Source organism: Nothobranchius furzeri, chromosome 1 (genome assembly GCF_043380555.1).
Source record: "Nothobranchius furzeri strain GRZ-AD chromosome 1, NfurGRZ-RIMD1, whole genome shotgun sequence".
NCBI lineage: Eukaryota > Metazoa > Chordata > Actinopteri > Cyprinodontiformes > Nothobranchiidae > Nothobranchius > Nothobranchius furzeri.
The window spans coordinates 84943801-84971118 of NC_091741.1; the positions used below are offsets into that span (position 1 = coordinate 84943801).

The 27318-nt window shown below is 40.3% G+C and overlaps 2 protein-coding genes across 2 annotated transcripts; one reads left to right on the forward strand and one right to left on the reverse strand.

The window, feature by feature from the left end:
• Window positions 1-48: 48 nt before the first annotated feature.
• On the reverse strand, window positions 49-18701 carry srpx2 (sushi-repeat containing protein X-linked 2). Its single transcript, XM_015948260.3, has 10 exons — window positions 18420-18701; window positions 15354-15422; window positions 13985-14176; window positions 13715-13891; window positions 13294-13417; window positions 13090-13211; window positions 12825-13004; window positions 10668-10801; window positions 10455-10576; window positions 49-471 (listed from the first exon to the last, which is right to left on the reverse strand). The coding sequence occupies exons 1-10, from the start codon at window positions 18466-18468 to the stop codon at window positions 291-293; spliced, it is 1350 nt and encodes a 449-aa protein (XP_015803746.3). The 5' UTR covers window positions 18469-18701; the 3' UTR covers window positions 49-290.
• Window positions 18702-19449: 748 nt separating this feature from the next.
• tspan6 (tetraspanin 6) lies at window positions 19450-26794 on the forward strand. Its single transcript, XM_015948240.3, has 8 exons — window positions 19450-19673; window positions 22033-22221; window positions 22301-22375; window positions 22462-22557; window positions 22668-22817; window positions 22910-22993; window positions 25999-26070; window positions 26175-26794. Exons 1-7 carry the CDS (start codon window positions 19587-19589, stop codon window positions 26065-26067), a joined length of 750 nt encoding a protein of 249 aa, XP_015803726.1. The 5' UTR covers window positions 19450-19586; the 3' UTR covers window positions 26068-26070; window positions 26175-26794.
• The last annotated feature ends 524 nt before the right edge of the window (window positions 26795-27318 follow it).

A 27318-nucleotide genomic window follows, 5' to 3' on the forward strand; every position in this document is an offset into this window, starting at 1 on the left:
ATATCCTCAGCTCCGTGGGATTTAACATTAAGACTGAAAAGATAACTGAACTGTTAATGAGCATTTATTACAATCTCATTCTTTGTTCTAATAAAACCCGCTGCTGTATTGTGACCAGGAATTTGTTTAGTTTAAAACAACTTCTGCTTCCATGCTTCTCAGTTGAGTAAACAATGCCAGCACTTCAGTGTTGTGATCTGAAACAGGAGGAACTGCAGTTTTCTTCCCTCTTGTCAATCTACATCTCGTTTTGGTTATAGTGAGTTTATTGCTACGACAACCATTTTATTTTAGTCACAGAAGTCTCTGTTGAGCTCAAGCCTCTCCCGTTCATCCTCATCCAGCAGGAAGCTGTCTATGTAGGAGAAGAGCTCTTCGGTGGACACAGGGACAATGAAGCGCTCTCTGTCCATTCCACGCTCATCCAGCAGCAACATGCTGAAATAAGATCTGGAGATTCTGAATATTTGCCTGTGGAGAAACGGAAAAATAAAGGCTACAATCCATTATTCGGTTATTTAAAAAAACAGGATAACCAGTTTAGAAAATAGTTGAAGGGTGGGTGATGGTGGGTGGCTCATTTTTATTAAAGAACAGTAACTGCATGACATTCACAGCTCATGCTTAAACACAATCCATACAACTGGAGCAAAAACGGTAAGACAGCCTGATCAGAAATGTGTAGACTTAAAATTAATCAGAACCTTTATGTGTATTAAGGCCATGTTTAATTGACCAAATATGAATTCTCGTAAGTTTGCCTTTAAAATCACTGTGTGCAGATATTGTTATACATTTCTGCCTTTTTGCAATCTGCCAAGCATAAACAAACTAGAGGAATGTAAACAAACTAAAGTCTTGGCTGAAACAAACATCCCAGTATCATGGGTGGATCTACTAAATTATTTATGGGGTGGCAGAAGAGGGGCAAACATTTTTCTAGGGTGGCAATACATACACACACACACACACATATATATATATATATATAAGAAATATTTCACTGCAACATTATATTGTACTTTGGTTTTATTGTTCACTCAGAAACATGTTTTCCTTTTTCTTTTCCCAGTATTTACATATTCGTATTTGTTTTGGGTCCTCATTTAATAAGCTTAAAGGCCCATCACAAAAATAAAACACATAAAATTATGTCCTTCCTACAACAGCTGAATGCGGCATTTTCCATGTTGTTCAGCAAAACAATTTACACATGCATCAAGATCCAAAGATTTTGCCTGTTTTGACTCAATGCTGAGTACAGCCTAGCTTTTCTCTGTCAAAGCAGACTGCAAATAGGTCTTTATGAGCCTGAGAGTTGAAAAACTTAGATTTTTCTTGAATTTATAGCTCCCAGCTGGGGTGGCAGGGGTAGCAAGGCTTTCTTTTAGGGTGGCAACTGCCACCCTATGCCACCCTTGTAGATCCGCCCCTGCCCAGTATTATTCAATTTTTAAATATGATTTTAGTGAAATCAAGATTTGTTTAAATATCTTAAGCAGAGGATGTATATTTATGTCAAATATGATCATAATTGTTTTGACTCCAAATAGTTTTATCATTTAGATGATACCTGCTCATTAAAACCCTGCATTTTAAAGGGGACATATGAGACTAAGTTATAGCAGTTCTATGGTCTACACAAAACATGTTCATTTGTGTAAAATCACTCATATTAATCGATTTCAGCAGTTTTATTCTCGACTGTTTCAGTACTTTCCAGAATGAGCTGTTTCACTTTTAAATGAAACTATGTAACTTTTATATTTTAAAATAATTTTCTTGAGCCAGTATGTTCTAAAATAATCCTTTGCAGAGTTAATAAGTCACTCAGCCCCTCCGCCCCTTGTAGCCCCGGCCTTCTCTACCAGCTCCTCCGGCAGGACCCCAAGGCGTTCCCGGACCAGGTTGGAGATGTAACCTCTCCAACATGTCCTGGGTGGACCCGGGGGCCTCCTGCCGGCAGGACATGCCCGAAACACCTCCCACGGGGAGGCGTCCAGGAGGCATCCTGACCAGATGCCGAAACCACCTCAACTGGTTCCTTTCGATCCGGAGGATGCAAATGAGGATTCAAATTGAATGCAGACCTAATGAACATCCTGTTGCGCCTATAATATTAACTTTAATATGTCTTGTTTGTGCATTTCTTTATGTTTGTCAGGTGGCAGTGATCATGTCCCGTTCCATCACCAATTGTGCACTCGCCCTTTAAGACCCACAAAAGCTCTCTTACCTGGCAAACGCTCAGTCATTGATGCTTTCTCATCTCTAACGAAGTTCCTTTTATCCTCACAGAATTGTTAGCATGCTGCGCAGACCCCAGCTGCTGCCAGTCAGTTGGCGCCACCAACCGGGGCTCCCTGCCACAGTCCTTTCAGCTAGCAACGTGTAGAGTAACATGCCTGACTGTATTACATTCTGAAAAACCAAACTCTCTGAAACCGCTTTGGGGTTCCTGACATGCTACAGCCTTTCCCTGTGGTCACATGATTCTTCCTTTCAGTATCTTTATATTTCTTTACCAGGAACTCTGTTAGTCAACAATGAAGTGGCTATAGCTAATATGCTAGCGCTGGAGTGTACTGTCAATAGCTGCCTCAGTGCAGTTCTCTCTGTCCGCCAGGTGGCACCTCCTTTAGGTGTATTTTTTAAACAGGAAGTGTGAATGAAGTAAGACTCCACCTAGGGTGAATTGCTCTTTAAGAAAACAAGTTGGAGCTTGCCCACCCATCCCTGATCAGGCTGCTATAGGGTGCCTAAGTCACACCCATCTACTTCTAGATCATGGCTCTCTGGAACAAAGAAAAAATTAACACAAGAATCAGTGGGGCAGCTATACAGGTCCTATTAAAAAAATGCATATTGTGATAAAGTTCATTATTGTCTAATGTACTGATGAACATTAGACTTTCATATATATTAGATTCATTACACACAACTGAAGTAGTTCAAGCCTTTTATTGTTTCTAATATTAATGATTTTGGCATACAGCTCATGAAAACCCAAAATTCCTGTCCCAAAAAATGAGCATATCAGGAAAAGGTTCTCTAAATGAGCTATTAACCTAATCATCGGATTCAACTAATTAACTCTAAACACCTGCAAAAGATTCCTGAGGTTTTTTACTGGTTCATTACTCAAAACTGCAATCATGGGTAAGACTGCCGACCTGACTGCTGCCCAGAAGGCCATCATTGACACCCTCAAGCAAGAGGGTAAGACACAGAAAGACATTTCTGAACAAATAGGCTGTTCCCAGAGTGCTGTATCAAGGCACCTCAGTGGGAAGTCTGTGGGAAGGAAAACGTGTGACAGAAAACGCTGTACAACGAGAAGAGGTGACCGGACCCTGAGGAAGATTGTGGAGAGGGACCGATTCCAGACCCTGGGGGACCTGCGGAAGCAGTGGACTGAGTCTGGAGTAGAAACATCCAGAGCCACCGTGTACAGGCGTGTGCAGGAAATGGGCTACAGGTGCCGCATTCCCCAGGTCAAGCCACCCAGAAACAGCGGCAGAAGCGCCTGACCTGGGCTACAGAGAAGCAGCACTGGACTGTTGCTCAGTGGTCCAAAGTACTATTTTCTGATTAAATCAAATGTTGCATGTCATTCGGAAATCAAGGTGCCAGAATCTGGAGGAGGACTGGGCAGAGGGAAATGGCAAAATGCCTGAAGTCCAGTGTCAAGTACCCACAGTCAGTGATGGTCTGGGGTGTCATGTCAGCTGCTGGTGTTGGTCCACTGTGCTTTATCAAGGGCAGGGTCAATGCAGGTAGCTATCAGGAGATTTTGGAGCACTTCATGCTTCCATCTGTTGAAAAGCTTTACGGAGATGAAGATTTCATTTTTCAGCACGACCTGGCACCTGCTCACAGTGCCAAAACCACTGGTAAATGGTTCACTGACCATGGTATTACTGTGCTCAACTGGCCTGCCAACTCTCCTGACCTGAACCGCATAGAGAATCTGTGGGATATTGTGAAGAGAAAGTTGAGAGACGCAAGACCCAACACTCTGGATGAGCTTAAGGCTGCTATCGAAGCATCCTGGGCCTCCATAACACCTCAGCAGTGCCACAGGCTGATTGCCTCCATGCCACGCCGCATTGAAGCAGTCATTTCTGCAAAAGGATTCCCGACCAAGTATTGAGTGCATAACTGAACATAATTATTTGAAGGTTGACTTTTTTTGTATTAAAAACACTTTTCTTTTATTGGTCGGATGAAAAATGCCAATTTATTGAGATAGGAATTTTGGGTTTTCGTGAGCTGTATGCCAAAATCATCAATATTAGAATCAATAAAAGGCTTGAACTACTTCAATTGTGTGTAATGAATCTAATATGTATGAAAGTCTAATGTTTATCAGTACATTACAGGAAATAACGAACTTTATCACAATATGCTAATTTTTTGAGAAAGACCTGTATGTGACATGAATGTCACAAGATTTCTGTGAAATTTAAAGACAAATTTTGATGCCAGGAAAGCCAGGGCCGGCCCGTCCTATAGGCAATATAGGCAAATGCTATGGGCACCAGCCATCCAGGGGGTGCCACAAAGAGAAGAAAAGTGTAACGAGTAAAACAAGTTGTATTAAAAGAACAAGGGCACATCAATGTACCTTCTTAGCACTGTCTATTAAAGAGCAAGTCACCCCCAAAGAGTGTCTAATTGCGCTTTAGACAAGTGTAGTCAATAATTTGGCACTTAAGTGCATCTTGGTTAAAACTTAAATATTCTGCCTAAAACTGTCAGTGTGTGTGCCGTCGCCGGGTAAAAACTCTGCACTGCATTTAAATTTAAATCTGCCTTCGCTATTGGCTAAGAGGTACACTGTGATGCTGGCTGGTACATTATGATGTCACAATGTTTTTGTGATCCTGTGTGTGTATTTGTTAGCAGCTCTGCCCTCTTGGTCTGTCAGGCAACAGCATTTGTTGCATTTTTCAAACATGAAGTGGGAGTGAGGTAAATAGCACAGCATATGTGCAGATATCTTTTGTGAATCTGGTGACACTACAGCACACAAGAGTTTTTTTTATTATTATTATCATCGTTTGCAGTTTCTGTTGTTTATATTTGCAGACAGTCCCTGAACGCTCACGACAGTTTCGTGGGCTCATAAAGCACGCCAGAAGCTGAAGACAGGTTGTTTTGTGCAGGGCCGGCCCAACTCAGTTTGGTGTCCTAGGCGAGATTACCCCATGGCACCCTCATCGCTACTCTGAAGCAGGAACCCCCCCCCCCCCACCACCACCACCACCACACACACACACACACACACACACACACACACACACACACACACACACACACAATGCTCTTATAATGAAGACTTGTGGGTTAAAGCTGGTCTGATGTTTGTCAGAGTCATTACTCTGTATCACTAGCCTAGTGAACTGGACCAAATTCTCGCTTTGCAAAGTTTGGTCTAGGCACGCTCCATTGGAACCTTCGCAGCTCCTACCAGGACTCTGGCTAGCAAATCACAGCTCTCTAGAGGGATTTCAAACACATAAAGAGCTGTGATTGGTCCATAATGGTGGGCCAATCATAGTGCTCTATCTGCTTAGTGAACAAATCACAGAGCTTTATCTGCTTTGTGGGCCAATCAGGACACTCTATATGCCTGGTGGGTGGGATGATGCAACAGAGTGAAACCAAGCCCCCACAATGTGGCTTTAAAATTGAGTCCAACCCTTGCAGTTCCACCCTCATCCGCTGGGGGCTGGTATCAAGCGAGCAAATCCTCATTGACTCCCATGTTAAAAATGCCAATTTCACAGCAGAAATAAACATGTTTACAGCCTGGTACCAAAACATGTTTTTTGTTTAAATTATCTAGTTTACACTCATGACAGCTCTGAGGGGGGTGAATTTTTTCTCACACTTCTGTTTAAGTGTAGTAAAAGCCCAAAATTCTGTATAATTAATGAGCATCAGACCCACGTGACCACAGAGCTAGCTCCATGGAAAGGCCTCAGTAGAGCCTCGGTCTGGCTTGGAAACTGTTTCGGGATTTTGAGTCTCTGTGTGTGTGTATTCTTTATTGGATATTTTTTGTGCAATTGTTGGACAAAATGACTTGCTGTGGCATTAATTGCACTAATAGAGCGTCCAAGGAGTCTCCACTTCATTTTTTTCGGTAAGTAAAATTATATTTATGTATTTTAGGTCACTGCCGAGCTGAGCTTAGATTTTAACATGTACTGTTTAACCATGAAATTTAAATGTAATAGGGTAAAACCCAGTGCATTTAACATAATGCTGCACTTTAGAAAATGGGTTGAAATATAACATGTTGGTGGAGCTGGGTTCCGACTATCGGCTTGTGGAGCTCTCGGCAGACCTCTGTTTTCCACCCGGAATGCCGGCTGTTTCTCCCAGCAGCCCGGTCCATCTCTGTCTGATCGCGGCTTCTGTCTGCTGCGGCGGGTTGCCGGCTTGTGGAGCTCTGGGATGGAAACCTTTCCACCCGGTTCTCCCCAGCGGCAGCTCTGCGCATCTCAGATCGCAGCGGCGCTTGTCTGCTGTGCAGCTGCCGGCTTGTGGAGGTCTCCAAGACCTCTGTGTTCCACCCGGTTTTATCCAGCGGTCAGCCTGGCGTATCTCTGACTCAGAAGCTCTGGTGTTGTGCACAGTTAACTCCGGTTGTAGCTAGGTTGCTACCTCCGTTAGCTTAGCTCCCACCTCCGCATTAGCTTTGGGTTAGCTTCAAGTTAGCTTGTAGCTAGTTCGACCAGGTGTCGTCAGTTGATCCCAGCCTTACAGCCCCACCCTCAGCTCCTCCTCTCTTCCCTTTTATGGAATTGTCTGGGCTTGACGGAACCTGTGACACGGTCAAAATGGCGGTGGTGGCCACCTTCCATTTGGGATCAAAAACGTGATATTGGAGCCTATGGAAAGAAGATGTCCACGTATATTATGTCGATGAGTGAAACAAGAGTATGTCACATTCTTTGTCCAGTGGAATGCGGAGATCATTTGAAAGACGATGGTAGAACCCGCCCCACAACCGAGAGCCGTCAATGGAGTGTTGCCAGACTAAATAATACATTTATTTAGTCTGGCTTGCCAGGCTACTGTATCACAACTGTTGCTCACAACAGGTTCCTCAGTAACGGGACAGGCTGGTGCTAAAGCCCAAATGAGTGTCTATCACAGACAAGGTGGTAGAGTAGTGTTGTTTCCTACAAGCCAAACTCTTTAAAGGCACATAAAATAACAGCTGAAACAATTTATTTAAAGCCTAGATGATGAATTTTGAGAATTCTGAGGAAAAAAGTCAGAAAGTTGAGATTGGATCTGACATTATTGAGAGGAAATTGGTTATCTGTTTTCCTCTTCCATAAATATTTACAAGATTTTTTGTCTTTTTTGAAGAAAAAAAAACTTTTTTTTTAAATTATTTTTGTTTGTTTGTTTTAAAATTTAGAAAAAGGGTTCGGAAAAGGGTAGAATGCCTTCTTCGGGTCAGGGATGAGATCCTGCCCCAAGTGGAGGAGTTTAAGTATCTCAGGGTCTTGTTCATGAATGAGGGAAAACTGGAGCATGAGATCGACAGGTGGATTGGTGCTGCATCTGCAATGATGTGGGCGTTGTACCGGTCTGTCGTGGTGAAGAGAGAGCTGAGTTAGAAGGCGAAGCTCTCGATTTACCGGTCGATCTACGTTCCTACCCTCACCTATGGTCCTGAGCTTTGGGTGGTGACCGAAAGAACGAGATCGCTGATACAAGCGACCAAAATGAGTTTTCTCCAAAGAGCGGCTGGGCTCTCCCTTAGAGATAGGGTGAGAAACTCGGTCATCCGAGAGGGGCTTGGAATAGATTCGCTGCTCTTCCACATCGAGAGGAGCCAGTTGAGGTGGCTCGGGCATCTAGCCAGGATGCCTCATGGACGCCTCCCTGATGAGGTTTTCTGGGCACGTCCAACTGGGAGGAGGAGACCCAGAACACGCTGTAGGGACTATGCCTCTCACCTGGCCAGGTAACGCCTTGGGATTGCCCTGGAGGAGCTGGCCCAAGTTGCTGAGGAGAGGGAAGTTTGGGCCTCTCGCCTTAGGCTACTGCCCCCGCGACCCGACTGCGGATAAGTGGATGAAAATGGATGGATGGAATTTAGAAAAAAAATAAATATTTTCAGAAAGAGCATTGATATTTTTTCAATAATAAATATATAATAATTTATTTTTAATGTGTGTTTGTGGGGGTAGGAGGTGTGTGTATGTGTGTGTGTGTGTGTGTGGGGGGGGGGTCCTGGCTGGACTTGGACACAAGGATAAAAGGATGTACAGTACAGATATTTTCACATTTGGAGTTTTGATAGAGGCAGTAGAGACCCACATGGCACCACAAAAGATGAGTTGGTATGAGATGGTAACATTTTACAATATGGGTCCTTTTATTAACATTACTTAGAGCATTATTAAGCATTAATAAACTGTTAAATAAGCTATTAACAACTGCTTAATATTAATAGGTAACATCAGAAACATTAAAGGGATACTTTGTTTGTTCATGCTTAATAATGCACTAAGTACTGTTAATAAAGTGACCCTTATTGTAAAGTATTACAGATGGGTTTTCATTAATATGTCCACTTTAACATAAACGTTTTTCATCCTGTTCACCCCTTAGTGGTTTCAAGTTTCCCTGAACTTTGTCCAACACACTGTGGACCTGCATACCGTCCTGTGGACTGCGGAGTTTATGTGTCAGTGTCGAAAGTGAAGCTTAGGAAAGTTTCCAACCTGGAAAAACTGAGAGGCACCCCTCTCTCAGTTTGCACAGTTAGTGGAAAAAAATATCTGTCTGTGTTTTTCGATGAATCAGTTTATGTTTGTGTTTATTTCTGTTGTTTAACTTAACCCGAAGGTGTCATCAGGGACATTTTTGTCCATTTGGGCAGTTTTTTGCTTTTTCTTTGGACGCCATTTTAGCAAAGTGTATGTCCTGTATATGGTACAAAGTTTTGTTGCACAACCTCTCTCTGGACTAATTTTGAAATTCAATTTGGAATTTGCTCCTTTGTTGTCACAGAATTAATTTAACCAGATAATCAAACTACAAAGTGTTTGATGGTGCCTGGGCTCTGGCCAGGTGCATAAACATACGGTACTTTCCGGACTTTAGAGCGCACCTCAACATAAACCGCATCGGGCTGAAAGCTGCAGATATCTACTGAACTGAAAACGTAGTTTAACTGTCAGTGTCACTCTCCGTGTTGCTGTCATGATCCCGGGGTGAAGAGGTGAAAACATGCAGCGCCGTTTTACTGTGAAAAAATCCTCCGGGGCGCCTTCCGTAGCACTCCTTTCCAGCATCCATCCTTTTAAAGCCGCGCACCTCATTATAAGCTGCGTTCAAAGCGTGGGAAAAAGTAGCGGCTTATAGTTTGGAAAATACTGTACTAATTGTTTTTGTGTTCTACACTTTGAAGTTCAGTACGAGAGTAAAACTGTGTATTATTTACTTATTAGAGGTCATGTTGACCTTTTGACTTCGATTCAAACTGCAAAAGAAATGTGTAGAGTTTCTCACCCAGAATTTGGAGGTAAACAGTAAACATAATAAATTAGACTACTTTTCTCCTAAATGAAACCCTAATATCACAGAAAGCATGATTATTTGTTGCAGATATTACAGGAACAAAAACTGATTTGAATGGAAGTCAACGGAACATTTTTGTCCACTAACATCACAAGAGGATGGTAACTTTTAAATCTGTTGCTACACAAAAACTATTGATGCAAAATTGATTTGTAGATATTTCATAAAATAATCAAAACTGATTTATAATTAATGCCCCAAACAGAAAAAATAGTTTTTTTCATGGGGCAATAACAATTTTTTTGTTTTTCTTTCATAAATTACAGTAATGACTTTGAGTAATCAAACTTACAATTGAAGGGTTAAAATCCTCAAAATGATGGAAGTTGTAATACGTTTCAGCAGGGCTGAAGTTGTTTAACAGAGCTAAAAAAAAAAGGTTTAAGAAATATGAATGCATTAATTTTTATAACTGTAGCGTAGTTAATCTACATAACTAGAATTTAACGCTGTTTCTATGCAGCTCTGCTAAATCCTGAGAAAGATCAAACAATTGGCAAATGAAACTTTATATATATATATATATATATATATATATATATATATATATATATATATATATCCACTGATATTTACATAATCGAGAAGATTTTACCCAGTGGACAAAAATGTCTGCTAAGGTCACAAGATTATAGTAAATTAAAGTGACGCCTGAGGGTGAAATTTTATTTTATCTTCAGGAAACTAAACTTATTTAATAGTAATGCTTTGTAAGTCATTTAAAAACACCAATTCCAGTGTTTACAAATTTGTTTTGCCTTTCCAGCGTTTAATATGATTTAACACCTCTTCCCAAATTGAACCATAAACCAACTGAAGAAGTAAACAATCAGCCCTACCTCAAACCCTCGATGACTTCAGACTGAAGCAGATTTTCTTTAATACGGCCCGTCTCACAAGGCGGGGAGCCCAGAAGTTCGATAACTGTTACATGACGTAAGTCTATTCCACAGTCAGATTTCTGATGAAAGGAAAAACAAACATTCGAAGGTTTCTTGTTCATTAAACCTCTACAGAACTTTTTCAGGAAATTATGGGTAATATTTTCTCACTTGTATCATGACATTTTGCAGCTGGTAGTCTGAGTCAGAAACATTGGGAGCAGAAAGGATCAGCAGCCTCCTCTTTTCATAGAACTGGTCCAGGAAAGCAGAAGTAGTCTTTACATCAAATTTAACTTCCATTGCTGCAACACAAGATCATCTACATCATGCACAAATCACACTACACACTGCTGTGGAGCAGAGAGAAAACAGGAAATGGACTAAACAGTAAACATTAAACTGTGACAGTGCAAAAATTATTAGTTATATTAAATCTAAAAACTGTTATGAGTTTCTGGTGTTCACTTGTGCATGTTTCAATCTGTTTTTCTCAAGGTAAAAAGACAAGTGATTTTAAAAAAATCACTTGTCTTTTTGTAGAGAAAAGAAGAGCTCCGTTTGTATGTGCACTCAGTGCTTTCTTAGAAGATTTTAGATAAAAACCCAAATCGGGCAGCTGTTAAAGACACATTGGGGGGAAAAAAACATTTGAATCATTCAAGACAATTTGGCTCCAGGCTATTTTTTTTTTATTAAAAATAATGTTAGTGAGGCACAGATGACACACCCACAATGTAATGAGTAATTTTATGTAACCGCAAGGCCTGTTTGATTACTTTGGTCTTATTTTGTGTACTGAACTGAACACTAGGTGGCAGCAGAACACTGCTAATATTTAGAGAGGTGTAGTGTAGAGTTCAGGGGAAGTTCTGCTGATGGTTACAACATTAATGCTGTGTGTGTGCGCTTGTCCCTCCTGCTGTAATAATGTTCATACGGATAAACTGACTTCCTGCCTGATTTATATAAACTACAAAATATAATGCTAAAATGTTTTTTTTCCTTCATGAAGAGCGATTTCTCATGATTCATTTAATTGTAGTTTTTAGTTGTGTTTTGAGCACGTAAAAAAGTTTTACAGGTGCTGGTCATAAAATTAGAATATCATGACAGTTGATTTATATCATTAATTCCAAAAAGTGAAACCTATATATTATATTAATTCATTGCACACCGACTGATATATTTCAAATGTTTATTTCTTTCAATTTGATGATTATAACTGAGATAGAACAAAAATCCCAGATCCAGCATCTCAAAATATCAGATTATTAATTAAGATCAACACAAGGAATGTGACAGATGAAACCATGTCTTGTATGTCTGTGCATGGTGGTTCTTGAGGCGCTGACTCCAGCTGTAGCCCACTCTTTGTGAATCTTCCCCACATTTCTAAATGGAGTTTGTTTCACAATCTTCTCCAGGGTGTGGTTATCCCTATTGCTTCTACACTTTTTTCTACTTTGTCTTTCCTTTTGCCTCTCTATGGGCAGCTTTCCATCTGGGCCGGCATGGGCCGGGCTAGGTGGTGTCAGTCTGGCTCCCGCACCAGTAGGGTTTGTTAACACACACTTCTCAGGAACGGGGAAATCCTGGAGCACATGGGCGGAGAAAAGGACAAGTGGAAAAATCTGTAGTGTCCTTTAAACAAAGGCGACCATGAGCGCACGCGCGCGTGTGTATTTGTGCGTGTGAGTGTGTGTGTGTGTATATAGCTATATGTCTATAGATCTACCGGTATATATATATATATATATATATATATATATATATATATATATATATATATATATATATATATATATATATATATACATATAAAGTCTTTGGTATGACCCAACCGGGATTTGAACCAAGATCTCTCAGTGCCAGGGTGGACACTCTACAACTTGGCCAATGAGCTGGTTTATAGATATATAAACATGGTATAGATTATTTTTTTAGTTTTTAGATTTTTTTCTCCCTTCATATGGATGAGCCCCCACTGTTGTGATGCAATCGGCCTTAAAATGCATATTTGGAAAGATACAGAATATGAATTTGGACACAGCCAACATTTTAAAAGCCTCTCCCTCGACAACATGGGAATTCCTCCCCACTGAAGCTCATTATATCCTCAAAAACATGCCAAATACTTCATACTACTGTGATTTCACAAAAAGGGTAAAATACTATGATTATCCAGTGTTTTGTGACCCACAAAATCTTTGAATGATTGGCTGCAAGTATGTTGCAGTAGTTGTCTTTCAAAGAGCACAAAGTTGAACAAGGATCTAAAGGATTGTTTTCAACCCTCTTGTGTGGTTCGTGGGACCCTGTACTCACGGACACACTCTGCAGCTCCCTCACTCCAACTGAGGTTGGACTGGCAGACTCGACTGGACGTCCCTCTGCGCTCATATCCTCCATCACAGTGGTACTCGCATGTCGCACCGTAGTTGTTCCCGTCAGAAGAGCAGCTGAGGTAACCATGCAGAGGTGGAGGTATTTCAGTACATCTTCTCACTGGATGGAAAACATGCGGAAATCACGCTGGCCTCAGCTCCACGTGTCCTATGTCTACCCATTTCATAACTCAGACAGCCCTTACCCTCAACACGTACAATAAACTTGCAGGAAGCGCGGTTCCTAGCTTGATCGTACACCTTGTAGCGGATTATGTTTACTCCCTCTTTGAACTCGGTGCCGGGCTCCTGCCCCTCTAAAATCACACTGCAGAAAAGCAGTAAAAAAAAAAAATCTGGTATTTAGTTAAAAACTTTAAATGGAGTACAGAAAAGAATTATCAGCATACTTAAGGTGTTTATCAGCAGTATCTGTGGCTTTTGGGTGGTCCCAGATCACGGTGGCTGTGAGCTTTCCAGGCTCTGCAAACCTGAGTCTGGATGGTGGACATTTTATCTTTGGAGGATCGGTATCTGAAATGAATTAGCACTCAAGCAACACTGATATGACACATTGTTTAACCTAGAGGAACTGTTGCTGCAGAGTATGAACACTAAAACAACAACAGGATGTGCCACGGATCCAGCCCAAAGGAACAAAACGAACAGGAAATGTGCTTTTTTTGAGTTTGGCACTCACAGTAAGTTTGTTTTGTATGAGAATGACATAAAATCTGGACACCAGAGCAGACCAACTCAATCTAATTGAAAGTAAAATTTCCGGGATGACTGTAAAGTTTGAATATTGACCCAGTTTTACTGAAGCTGTACCTGAACACTCTGGCTGTACTCCGCTCCATAACCCTCTGGGCTGGCAGGTGCGTGAGTGTTCCCCCTCAATACGATAGCCAGGGATGCAGGTGAAGTCACACCTGGAGTCCACCACAAAGCCTTGTGTGCAGGTGTATCTGCCATGTGGAATGAGGGGCAGCACATGGCAACGGACCTCTAAAGAGACATCACCACAAAACATGTACTGTCATTTTTGCAGAGTGAGCACGTTTAACTGAATTTGTTGCATTTTTCCTGCAATTTTCCTACTGCGGCAGTAAGCGGTCCCAGACCAGCGACGATTGGAGAGACACTGAATGGACTTTCTTCCCAGCAGCCGGTAGCCTCGATCGCAGGTCATCTGACAGCGGGTGCCCAATGTTCCCCTGTAGGCCCGACCTCGAGGGGATTGACAGGTCACCTCACCGTTGGTCAGACTCGGAGAACGACACCAGTTTGGGTCTAATTTGACAAAAATATATATATATTTAGGCAAAGCGCATGTGATGTAATGGAGAGTATCGAGTTGCAGTTTCCTAAGTTTTTCCACCCCTATTGCAAATCTGAATGCTGTTCTATAAACTCTTTCACATTTGTACATTTCACATCATGTGATCAGAGAATTCTGTAGATCTCGACCACAGAAATGGGATATGGAAATAAGTCAGTTTCTTTCAGGCTGGAATTCACTGAATGTTATACTTATGGCAATGTAAATGTTTTAAAACAGCGCTTGCATTAACTACTTTAACATGTTTAAAACTGGAATTGTTTTAAGGCATTTCCATAACTGTTTCAACTGTTTATTTTAGCATTTAAGTTTTTCTGTCTGGCCAGAACTGTTCTGTTTCTTCAAACTGAAGTTAATCACATATTGATCTACAACAGGCAAGACATTATTTGTTCATAAACTTTTGGAAAAAAAGCCACTTCAAAAGATCTGAACTATCACAGCTCGTGTAAACGTACATGACAGTGTGACTCTTTGAAACTAAGATAGAAATAAATGAAGGGTGGATCAAGACTTTTATACGGTAATGTGTGTTTCTAATCTAAGTTCTAACCGTGTGAAAAAAGGACCAAATGTTAGTGACTAAATTATATAAACTTCAAGAACAACTCTCTAATATTAATAATACAAAGCACCTTTTATCAGACTTGTGTGGAAATTAAAATCAAATGGCAGTCAAAACAGTCTTATAGATTGTCATAACATCTTGAGTTTAGTTATAATGTTGTTTTTTTCTTTTTGAAAAATAAAGCTGAGTTTTATTAATATTGTAAATAAATTCTACAAAACACTCACAATTTAAAGCTATAAAGAATAAAAGCATTAATGCAACACACTGTCCTAAAAGTGTCTAAACGGTCAGTAAATGATCATGGTTGTTTAGTTCACAAAATAGTTTATGTAATCATGTTTATTCTTGATCTGATTACCAGGAGGGCGTTTTACTGACAGGTTGTGTTTACATCACACCATGAATGCAAAGGTCTCCTACTATTCCTCCGGCACAGTTGTGCACGTTTGTTTACCAGATGTTACCTTTGAATAAATCTGAAAATGGTTAAATGTTGTAGACCGAGTCTTGGTGCTGCTACGTGGCCCTTCTCCAGCCAGCATGCTTCCCATACGTACTTTTGTAATCCAGTTCAGGAGTATTTTCTTCTTCTAAGTCATCGTAGCTGTCGGCGGTCGCTGCTCCAGCTGAAATAATAAATGACAGATCTTTAGAAGAACAAATCTTCACGTTTAATATATCAAACGTCTGTTCTTTGGTCAGAGAACATGTGAACTACATGTAGTTCACACAGACGCTGAACAAGAGAAGGATTCTCCCTCTCTCTCATTCCCACTCATCTTCTGTGAAACATTCCAGAACACAGACACCTGGATTTACAATCAGTCTCCAATAGGAACTCCTGCAAGTTTTTACACATGAAAATTACTCTAAGAGTATAGCTTCTTGAAAAAATATAGATCTGTTTGACCACATTCTTTATTTCAAATTTGGATTTACTGTATAAAAATATTTCTCATATCTTTCTTCTGGTTTGATGTGAACAACATAAGTGAATCTGGTTGTGATACATTATGTTTGCATTATTTTTATTATTATTAAAAACTCAGATTAAAGCATTTGCCACTAGTAGAATGACAGTTCCCACAGATGGACTTTATTAAGTATTGGATTCACTTCTCTTTGCATTTGTAGTTTTATCTCAGTAAAGTTCATAAAAACAAACAAATGTAGTAATTTTTATTCTGTATTTGATACAAAAAATGCAGCTACTTTGTTTAAAATGTAGGGATTTCCCAAAAGTCCGAAAATTTTTATTTGGTCGAAAATTTCTTCAGTGTGACTTCTTGTCTTATATTGGTCATCTTTATTATTATGAATAATTTGTAAGGACTATGTATTTGTAAGGACTTCCATACATATATTTTTATGTCATAATTTTGACTTAGCTATCTCATGAGATAGCTAAGTCAAAATTATGAGATTTTTAAAAAATCTGAGTGGCAAGAATGGGCTTTCATATAAATGTGTGGGTAGCATCCCAAAGTAAACGTACTAAAATCCGCAGTTACATTCTCTTGTGTGTGTTCAATAATAGAAATGGTGACTAATCAGGCTTTTCAGTGATTCTAGACTCATGAACAGACAGATTTGTTGTTTTTGTGATGCATTTTCTGACCAGAGAACAACATAAATGTCTTTTTAAATTGGTCGCGCCAAATCTAGGCCTCAAATGGTAAAGATTTTTGTTGTCTGATGTTTGTAGAAGTGGCTCTGATCTTCAGTGAAGACATGCAAGCAGCTGGTTTGATTAGTGATGGATATGAAGGCAAATGATGACTTTGCTATTGATCACAAATATGGATTAATCAGATGCATTTGTTAGGCAATAGTTTAATTAATAGAAGTTAATATTTTGTTATTCTAACCCAGTCTCTAATTAAAATTCACCATAAAAAGATTAATGTAGACTCTGATGTTTTTCTGCCTGTTGTGAAACATTTCTACTGATCACACATGAGGCAGCATGTTTTCATTATTCCCTTAAAGATGGTGGCTCTTACTCATCACTTTTCTACATTGCTGGCTCATGTATGTTACTTTCCCAATGAACCATTTCCAGTGCTTCTCAGCAGTTGTGGTCTGGACTCATTATTCCTTTGAAAACTTCTAGAACTGACTCAGTGTTTGAAGCTGAGGATAGAGTTTCCAGTCTGTTGCCACCGCCCCCATCTCAGCCCGATTCCTGCTCCACTTCTTATCCCTCTGCTAAAGTTTGGTCACTTTTTTGGCAAACATAGTAAAGGACACTTCAACACACTTTCTATTTATAAAGATCCTTGGCATTCAACCCCTCCTCTTTACTCTGAAAGGATTAAAGCTGTCTTCAGCATTTCTCTCATAATGAGTTCAGTGTTCTTCACAGTAACTTTCCCCCTAGGCTAATCCCCACCACCACCACACACACACACACACATCACAGTGCTAGTCACACAGGAAATAAACAATCTCAGCTCATCAGCATGATACTCAAGCTGCAGCAGACTGCAGCAACATGAACCATCATGCATATGGAAAATAAATGAGTACTGTCTTTCTTTACAGTTACTGTCCTGATGCATGAGCTAAATTCCCATGGAGCAGAATACTGACGCTAAGCTGCCTGCTCATGGAGGGATGAGTTAAAACGGCTCTAATGACAAAGACGAGGAAACAACCGACATCCTTTCAATTCATCACCTTCTGAGTTGTGCTTCCCCTCAGGTGGCTTTCAGGTCATGTTGTTATCTTGGAGGATTAAATGAAGGCTCTTTCTGTCCCCACGAGGGGTCTCCCCAGTAATTAACGGGTAGTGATTGGAGCCAAGCTGTAATTAAACTGCCTGGACAGCCAGCAGAGAGGAGCACCTGAGGAGGGAGGCAGCTCAGCCTTAGCTTATTTGAAATTCATCTGAACTGGAGATCGGCCAGGTGCATGTTGGGAGATGTTCAGGAGGGGGCTCTTCATTCCTGAGGCGAGGAGTGGGCTCCATTGGTAAACCAGCACATCTGTGTCTCATATAAATGTTGTTATTGCTGAGATGAAGGTTTTTCTTCCTAGCTGACCTAATGTAGCCTCCATGTGTTCATGTGAAATATCTCATACAGTTAATAACAAATTCAAACATATAAATGAGAAAAAAGGTGATGATTACTAGAGTTGGATAGAAATTTAAAAGATTTATTCTTGGTTTCCTCTGATTTAATTACAATTAATTATATGAGACTTTTAAAATGGACAATTGTATCTTAGAATGTGATGCAAATGACCAAAAACAAGCCCTATCTCAGCTGTTCAATAATCACAAAATAATCAGCTTTAATTTAAAATTTTGAGTAATCCCCAAAGATTTCATGTTGGAACCTCAAGAGTGAAAGCGTGAACCTTCTGTTTGGACTAAAGCAAATCAAGAAGTTATTTTAAGGTGTATAATGTGTGTCTTTTGCACTTTATGCATCAAATCAAGTAATCAGATCACTCTGTAGTCTAAAATTAGTCATAAGTCTTTGCTGTTTTTTTATTATATGGTAATAATAAAGACTTGTTACCATTAGCACAGCTTTCTCAATGACTAATTTTTTCTGCAATGAAGTAATAAAAACAGCAACACTTTTGTTATAAAAAGTGTTATCTACTAAACTCACCTGTGAATAATAGTAAGAAGAGCACAGCCACAGGTCCACTGGTGAGCATGTCAGAAACACAACGATGAACTTTGGAGAAGAAATCTGCAGGATGTTCCAGAATCCTACGCTACATAATAAAGTAAACCCCCAGAGAAAGAATCCGAATATGATGGTTGAAAATAACAAATATTACTGAAAACACCAATTAAATCTATATTCTAAAGCCCACCGAGGACAATAAAAGCTCCAGCAAACGCGTCTGAGTATGACTGAAGCGAGGATCCTCCTGCTGGGTCCTCATCAAAGTTAAAGCAAGTTAAAGCCACTGGGTGGCACCAACGGTCTCGTGTGTGTGTGTGTGTGTGTGTGTGTGTGTGTGTGTGTGTGTGTGTGTGTGTGTGTGTGTGTCCTCCCACTGAACCCTTTACTCGTGGGTCTAGATTATGATTATTCTGCTTACAAAAAAACATATTAGTTTAATTGACTATTTTTACAGGGTTATTATTTAAATGTATTAACGTGGGCATCCCCAATTACTGTTTACAAAATCACTAAAACCCGATAATTACTTCACCAGCTGGATGTAATTAGATATTTAACGTGTGATTTTCCACTTAGTATTTCCACATAGGAAATAATATAATAATGTAGCTTACCTCCAGGAGTGTAAATGTTAATAAAATTAATTGTTTTTTATTTGATCGTTGATTATCTTCAACGATTGCCACGTTGTAGTCATTTTGTTTAGTCACATCACCTTAGCATCATCAGCAGCACGTAGCCCCAAACCGGAAATAAAACCTTCAAATTAAAAGTAACCTTTTACATGTGTGTCCAATTAAGATATGGTTACATGTAAAATATCGTAGTTAAAATCAAACTTGATAGTTCTAAGCAAAGCACGGTCAAGCAAAAGTCGCATTGTAAATCATACTTGTAAAAGCGTTCTTTGTGTCCGACATCTGGAGCTTTTATCTTGACAGTTGCTGCCGTTCAACGTCACCATTACTGAGCGCTTAACGTAGCGACGCGGGTCCCGGTCGGGGGAGGGGGGGCTGTTAATTCCTTCGTGAAAAGTGACGACACTTCCCCTCTCTCCTTTTATTCCAGTGTTTTTCCTTTTCGCGTCGGGATTCAGACAAAACAACTTTTATTTCTCTTCCAGTTCTGAAACTAAACTCCACCATGTCGCCGCCGTCCCGACGACTCCAGACGAAGCCAGTGATTACCTGCCTGAAGACTTTCCTCATCTCCTACAGCCTCATTTTCTGGGTGAGTCTCCTGGCGTGTAATGGGGGACAGCGAGCTAATAAAAGAGCAACAAAAGGACTGGACCGGCTGGACGCGGCCGTTGTGTTAACCACACAAACAGCAAGTCATTCCAGGAGTTTATTAGCGCAGTGGAGTCGCTTGGAGTTGGTTTGTGTAGAAGCTAAAACACTTGTTGAAAATCCGACGAGCCAAGGAGGAGCGAGTAGCTCAATCAGCGGTTCAGAACGCGACCGTTAGCCGCGAACCACTATCCTAAACTAAAGGCTAACTAGTTAAAGTTAGCCAAACTAGAGGCTTAATTAGTTAAAGTTAGTCAATCTGAAGGCTGGTTAATTAAAGTTAACCAAACTAAATACTTTGTAACTAGTTATGCTTAACTAACCTAAGCAAACCAAATTAATGGCTTGATAACAAACAACTTAGCCAAACTTAAAGCTAGATAATTATAACTCCTTTGAAATGCACATGGATTAAATCATTACAGAACTTAATTAACCATAATCAGAAGTTGGTTTAATATAACAAACATTCTAATAAATCAGTTAATCTGCTCCTATTAGAAAAATTACATTCTATTGTAATGTGTTCTAATTATTTGATGTTTGCATTCACTTTTGTTTTTAGATTAAATTAAAAGAGAACCGAACTTTTACGAAGGTGTTCTTTTCCTGATATAACTTTAAACTTACAAAATTGAGAAAGCTTAACTGTACTAATAAAGTCACTGTTTTTACGTAATTAGTTTATTTTTTCTTGGCACTTAAACTGTGAAAAAAATGCATTTCATAATTCATGAAGTCGAGTTGAACATTTAAACTTCGTTTTACGTTCGGTTAGAATCCAGTCTCCAGTCAGCTCCATGAATGTAAGGTATTTAAGTTTTAAATGCAAGCCGCAACCTGAATTCCTCATGTGAGAACTTGGACTGACACGGTAATCCTTTTTGCTTGAATTTCAAATAATTAAACTTCAAAAATCTGCGTTTTTATATAAGTTCAGTGCAGACATGAACTCTCAAAGAGTTGTTTAGAACAAAGGTGAGACCACCATGAAACTTCTGAGTAGACAAACAAAAACTGATTCCAACACAACAACCTAATCGTATCTGTTGAGGCCGGTTCTGTTGCATGTGGGTCAGGACGAGTCGCAGTTGTCTATGGAGCAATAAACTCTAAATATCCAGTGTAGTCTAAAAAGGAAATCTATGGAGATATATCTGTCAGTGGGCTGAAGTTAGTTAGTTATAGTATCATGCATAATTCCTATCTGAACATGCAATTCTAATGTTCTTGTTTTAACTGTAAACAAACCCATTACGTGATAACTGGGTCTGACCACAGCTCCTGTTTGTTTACACAGGTTAATTACATGCACGTCTTTAATGGAAAAACGAACACTTAGTGTTGCGCTGACTGTGCTGATCAAACAACCAGCAGAGGTTAATGCTGCTGCTAGCGCCGCACAGCTCGATGTTTCTATCTAGCTATTAATCGCTGCTGTCTACCCTCACCGTGGCTTGGACACACACACACACACACACATACACACACCAAGCCTAGACCTGTTTCCCAGGTGTGTTTTTACTAAAACTGACAGGAAGATAAATAAACCACAGCATATTAAGTATCTTGTGAGTGAGTGACCTTATGCATTTTGTTTCACTACCCATCATGTCTCGGATACAATCGCCCCTCTTTCATCTGCATTGGCTCCCCAGAGCACAGTGTAGATTAGATAAAGGAAATCAATGTGAGAGAGCATATTTTTCTGGATTTAGTGCTTTGTGGTTAAAGAAAAGTATCCTTGATGTCTGTCAGATTTGATTCATGTCACGGTTCCCTCAACAGATTAACCACGGTCGCTGTTTGTACAAATAATTTTATTAGGATGAAAGAGGCCCATTAATGTTGAGTTTAAATTAGCAGAGCTACAGTTGAATCTCTCTGTAAGCTTTGATTAATATCCCAAATGTGTATTGTTTAAGTTGATGTTAAACACACTGAAACTGTGAAATAATCTTTCAGTATATGACCCCTCCCGTGGGGAGCTTGAGCTGCAGACACAGCCACTCTCAGGAACTATTTGGTGGGTTTAACCCTCCTAATTCAACCCCTTAATGTTGAGTGTGAAGCGGGGAGGCATTGGGTCCCATTTTTAAATTCTTTCACCTGTGGGTTTTAACCCACGATCTCCCAGTCCCAGGGTGGACATTCTAACACTAGGCCACTAAGCTGGTTTGTAAATGGAGAAAACTTCAAATTTTAAAAGCAGTTGTTTGTAAATAAATGTGGACACAGTTGCACTGACCAGGCGGTTTTGAGGGTGTTCATTAACTCTCTCACCTCCCTATCATCTTCAGTTCACCGGCGTGATCCTGCTGGCTGTGGGGGTGTGGGGGAAGGTCAGCCTGGAGGCCTACTTCTCCCTGGTTTCTGGAGAGAGCACCAATGCACCATATGTTCTCATCGGGACCGGAGCCATCATTGTTATTTTTGGACTGTTTGGCTGCTTTGCTACGTGTCGTGGAAGCCCATGGATGCTCAAACTGGTCCGTGAGGGAGTCGCTGCTAATGTCCTGCTCCACACGCGTCCTGGTCTAATTTGTGTCTTTGTTGTTCTGTTGTTAGTATGCCATGTTCCTGACCCTGGTGTTTCTGGCTGAGCTGGTGGCTGGAGTCTCAGGCTTCATCTTCAGGCATGAGGTGAGGAACTGAACCATTGACTTTTGCTTGTAAAATTAGTCGTGTCAGCTCATGAGCATCTAATTTACATGTTCTGAATTCACCAGATCAAAGCCAAAATTGGGACTGCTTATAGAGGCGCAGTGGATACTTACAATCAAACCGACAGCAAAAGCAACGCAGTCGACACCCTCCAGAGAACGGTATGGTGACGTTACTACAGATTATTTATTAGGTGAAACATCTACTGCCTCCTCTTGAATCTTAAGAAGAGAACAATTATCTTGCATAAATAAATGTCTGTGTTTTCTAGTTGCACTGCTGTGGAATAAACAATTACACTGACTGGGGTAAGACTGACTACTTCAAAGAGAATGGCATCCCTGCTAGCTGTTGTAAAGACAAATGTTCCCCGGAGTCCCTGAAAGACCTCGACAAGGCTGAAAGTGAGGTGTTCACTACGGTGAGTGGGACAACTTACCTGAGAGTGTAGTCCATTTTATTTTTAGGAAACTTTTAAACATTTCTAACATGTATTTATCTTTTTCTGTGCAGGGCTGCTTTTCACTGGTCACCAATGTGTTTGAAGGTAACCTGGGAGTCATTGCAGGGGTCTCATTTGGGATTGCATTCTTCCAGGTGTGTAATCAGCCTAAAATTTGCCTGAAGTTGATGTCTAAGAAAAACTTTACTCACACACATTATTTGGTAGCAATAGAGCTTTGTATTAAAATAGAACAGTTGAATTGACCTCATGGATACGTAACACAAATGCACAACAAAAGCTCATTTTGAATGGATGATTACATCTTTACCATTATTTACTTTCTTTTATGAACACGTGATCGTTACAACCAGCACTGTTTGCGTTTTTGCACAAGCCTCTCCTTCTCTGTGTTTAGCTTCATGTGCTAATAACATCGTGAAGTTGAGTGTGTCGCATTGAAAACGGTTCTGTCAGAAACATGCTCTGTTTTCGGTCTGTCATTGATCGACTGACCGTTTTACAGCTTCTATTCTCTGGTAGATGGTCAACATGCTCAAGCTGCCCCCTTCCATCAGTCCTGAGTTCTTTTAGCTGTTCCTAAAGGAAAACGCTTGCAGAATTTTAGGATGCCTGCAGCCTCTGAAGTGTTTACTCATAAATAACAGCTGTTTCTTTTTTTGAGTGTAACACATTAGCATAATGTTACCCGATAATGATCCGACTGTCCAAAGTCTGTTTGTTGCTTACTAATAGGTGAACACTAAATTATCATTTCACTAATAAACCACTTATTTTTGTTTTTACTGTGGCTGCTGAAGAGTCCTAGCCTGGCATGCTATCCTTTGTGTGAATATATAGTCTGACCATGACCCATAGACAGAGCTCAGACGTTGGACGGGATCTATGGTTATCTTTCAGACTGTCTCTGCATGCTAATGGACAACAAACAATGTGACCTGCTGTGGCTGTCTGTCAACGGGGCAGTCTACCATATGCTGTCGAAGAAGACGCAAATACATCCTTTTTCAAAATAAGACTAAAGTACCTCTATCTGCTCTTGACTCAATGAAAAACCCAAATCTAAATAGTCCAAAGTTGATACCAACGCTGTTTCAAACAAGTCACCTCATCTTAGTTTAAAGCCGGGCAGACACTGTGCGACTTTTTCACTCGCAGCGTTCAGCTTCAGCTCAAACTGTACGACTTCCTCGCAGAGCAGATCTCACGAGTCATGCGCTCACACTGCACGACCCAGTTCTCGCATGCGACCTGACTGCTCACACTGTACGTCTGGTAGCAACACGTCGGCCCTAAAAATGTGCTAAAAATAGCAGTTTTTACTCAACACGTCAGACTTTTTTGTCTTGCCTGTTGTCCTTCGGGAGTGCTGCAGGAGGACACACAGGGATTTTGGGGGGTTGGATGAGGAAAACGAAATAAAGAAAGTGAATCTGTGTTTTGTGATCAGTTTAATTTGACATGAACACGACAAACACGCTTTCTTGACAATCTTTGTGAGTAAAAAAAACGTGTAGAAACAAAAACGAACAGCGTGTGTTATTAGGGAAATGGCGAGCGAGCGGCGTTGATGCAGGATTGCGCGCGCATGCGCCGTGAGCGGTTCTGATACTTTTTTGGATCGTAGCTGCTCGCAGCGCCGCTTCAACAGTGCGATACCCTCACGAGGGACGAGCGAAATATTAAACACACCAGAAGTCCCTGCGACCTCACGACTGCTGATCGGCGGCTGGTCACGTGGTGTTAATCGCCTCTCGTAACCCCCTGTACACTACACGACCGCTCGGCGCAAAACTCGCCCCGATGTCATGGCTTCTCGCACGACTGGAAAATCGGCTCAAAAAAGTGAAAAAGTCGCACAGTGTACGCCCGGCTTTACTCAATCGCCTAATCCCGTTCACCAAACCAATGGAGCGCTGCGATTGGCAAGACATGAGACTAGTCTGGCCTGCTGAAGCTCTAATGAAGCTTGGCGAGACCAATCTGCAGAGCAAAATCTTTTTGCTTCTTCTACGGTCTGTCTAGATTTCTAGGCTAGAAGAGTCCAGAACTAGGAAGAGATTAGTGACCAATGGAGCCATTAAAGACTGGCCATTGTGAAGATTTAATACATGAAATGAACTAAAATGATTTATGTTACAAACATGAAGAAATAATCATGGTATCATTTTTTTTAGCCTGGCCTGAGACACTCTTCCTCTGTTCTACACAGAGAACTAGTCTGGTTACTCACAGGCTGAGGGGCGGGAGTATAGCCAGCTCAAAAATAACCAATCAGAACAAAGACAGAAAAACCGACTGTACCGCGCAACACTGTAGTAGTTTATTTTAGCTGTAGTCAAAAATGGCATCTGGCGATGGCGCAAAGATCTTTTTTAGAAAGGCTTTTAGCTCTTCTACTTGTTGTGGTTTTAAAGACGTCCAAGTCATTTAGAACAGAGGAAAGAGCCGCAGCGAACTCCACTTCAGTCGCCGTGTGTGTGTGTGTGCGTGTGTGTGTGGCACAATTGGCTTGGTTAGAATTCTCAAGGGGCTAGAGTTACTTTAATAGGAGAGTTCCCAGTCCCAGTGCTCTGGTCAGGCTACTCATTTTTATGGATCCTGGATATTAAAAATACTTCTGTATTTCCAGAGTTTGCCAGTAGGCTGTGGGTGAACTTTAGATCATCACTTCAACAATGGTTGCTTCTGAAAGGTTCAGCTTTAGCATCACCAAAAGCCTTTTCTCAGTATTAAACGTATTTCTGCTTTTTCCCTCCTGAGAAACATCAACTAAAGTGATTGGTATTTTGATCATTTGGGATAAATTGTAATCGGGTTTAAAAAAAAAACGCACAAACACCTGATGCTGATTGTTACCCAGTCTCATCAATAACATGACCCAGTACTGAACTGGTGTTAGGTGAATTAAACCATGACAACACTATCATCACTGTCAGGACGTTTTACAGCAGGTTAAAGTTCAACTTTGTTATGCAGACCAAACAGATCGTGGAGCGTGGAAAAATACCTTTTTTTTTTTTCTATTTGTATGAGCTGACATTTAAATGCTTTGTAACTTATCATTTTAAACTGTTTTTTGTAATTGTCAAACTGTGTCCATGTTTTTTCCATATTAATTGAAACTGATTTCCCTCAGGTGATTGGGATTTTCCTGGCCTGCTGCTTGTCTCGCTACATAACCAACAACCAGTATGAGATGGTCTAACAGGTAGTGGCGTTATTGGTTTAACTTCTCCGTTAGGGATTCTGTAGATTCACATTCAAATGCAGATGAGCTGCTTTTGTCACAACCCTTGTGATCTCTGTTTGCAGGTGACTGATGGACAACTCCTGGTGCAAATTAATTTGGGATTTTAACGTTATATATTTGTTAGCTGATATCATTTTTATGGAGCGAACACTCCCGTGACTTCTACTTTTATTCATTCTCACTAGTGGAGTAGAAAAGGGTAATGTTCTAGAGGTTTAAAGGGATGACATCTGCAGAGCTGTTTGACAAAAGAAAAGGGACCCAGTTGAGATTTGTTTCTCAACAGATTAAAATAAAAATTCCATAAGTATTGCTGCCATCATGTAGTCGCCACATTTCTATTTAAATTGTTGATACTTTTGTATTTCATGTCTTTGAGCTGCCTTATTTTGAACTTGGAGAATAAATCCTGTAGAAGTTCTTTAAAAATACTTGTCTTTACATGTGAAACAGCCAGAGCTGACCTAGAGCTCAGCACCTTGGAATCAAGTTGGCGATGGATGAATTATTGTAGAAAAATGAACCTTAGTGACCATGTGGGCCAGTGCTGTTGAAGGCCTGCAGTCATGTGTGCCAAATCCAGCAGCTCTGCCAACTTTGTATTACTGTCTTCAGTGTTTGTGTGTTTTCTTTGTGGATGCATGTATAAAAAAATAAAGATGAAATCCTGTATCTTCAAAAACTAGTAGTCTCTTGTTTAGAGTTCGCCAGGTTACTACTAAATGTCTAATTAACATGAATGAATGATCAATTTATTCAGTCAGTCATCTTAAGATAATGTGTACAATAACATGTCATACAAATAGATACAAATACCATTTCTCACTAACATACATTCCTTTGTATATGGTGTCTATTTGGTATCTCATGACTGAATGGGTTTAGGCAGAAGCAATAGCTTATATAATTGCCTAACCTACTTACAAAATATTTCAATTTCCCGCAATGAACCAACAACCCAAATGAAAATAAAACACAAATCCATCCATCAACATCAAAATAATACTCTTCAAAAATATTTTTACTGATAAGTTTTTTAAGAACTGAAAGAAGTTGCTCATTTTAATTCTATTTTAGCCTCATTCCAAAATTTTACTCCCATTACAGAGAGACATCTACTTTTCATGCCCTTTTTGGCTTTTTGTAGAACAAACATACATACACCTCTTGAATCATATTTACTTTACCTCTTTGCAAAAAACATTA

Bases quoted from the DNA above. Each gene is read 5' to 3' on its own strand.
- tspan6 (XM_015948240.3), top strand. From the start codon at position 19,587: ATGTCGCCGCCGTCCCGACGACTCCAGACGAAGCCAGTGATTACCTGC. The intron at 19,674-22,032 runs GTGAGTCTCCTG...TATCATCTTCAG, and splicing joins CCTACAGCCTCATTTTCTGG to TTCACCGGCGTGATCCTGCT. The intron at 22,376-22,461 runs GTGAGGAACTGA...TGAATTCACCAG, and splicing joins GCTTCATCTTCAGGCATGAG to ATCAAAGCCAAAATTGGGAC.
- srpx2 (XM_015948260.3), bottom strand. From the start codon at position 18,468: ATGCTCACCAGTGGACCTGTGGCTGTGCTCTTCTTACTATTATTCACA. The intron at 14,177-15,353 runs GTACGTATGGGA...TTGTCAAATTAG, and splicing joins TCCTGAACTGGATTACAAAA to ACCCAAACTGGTGTCGTTCT. The intron at 13,212-13,293 runs GTATGCTGATAA...GCTTTTCTGCAG, and splicing joins ACTGCTGATAAACACCTTAA to TGTGATTTTAGAGGGGCAGG.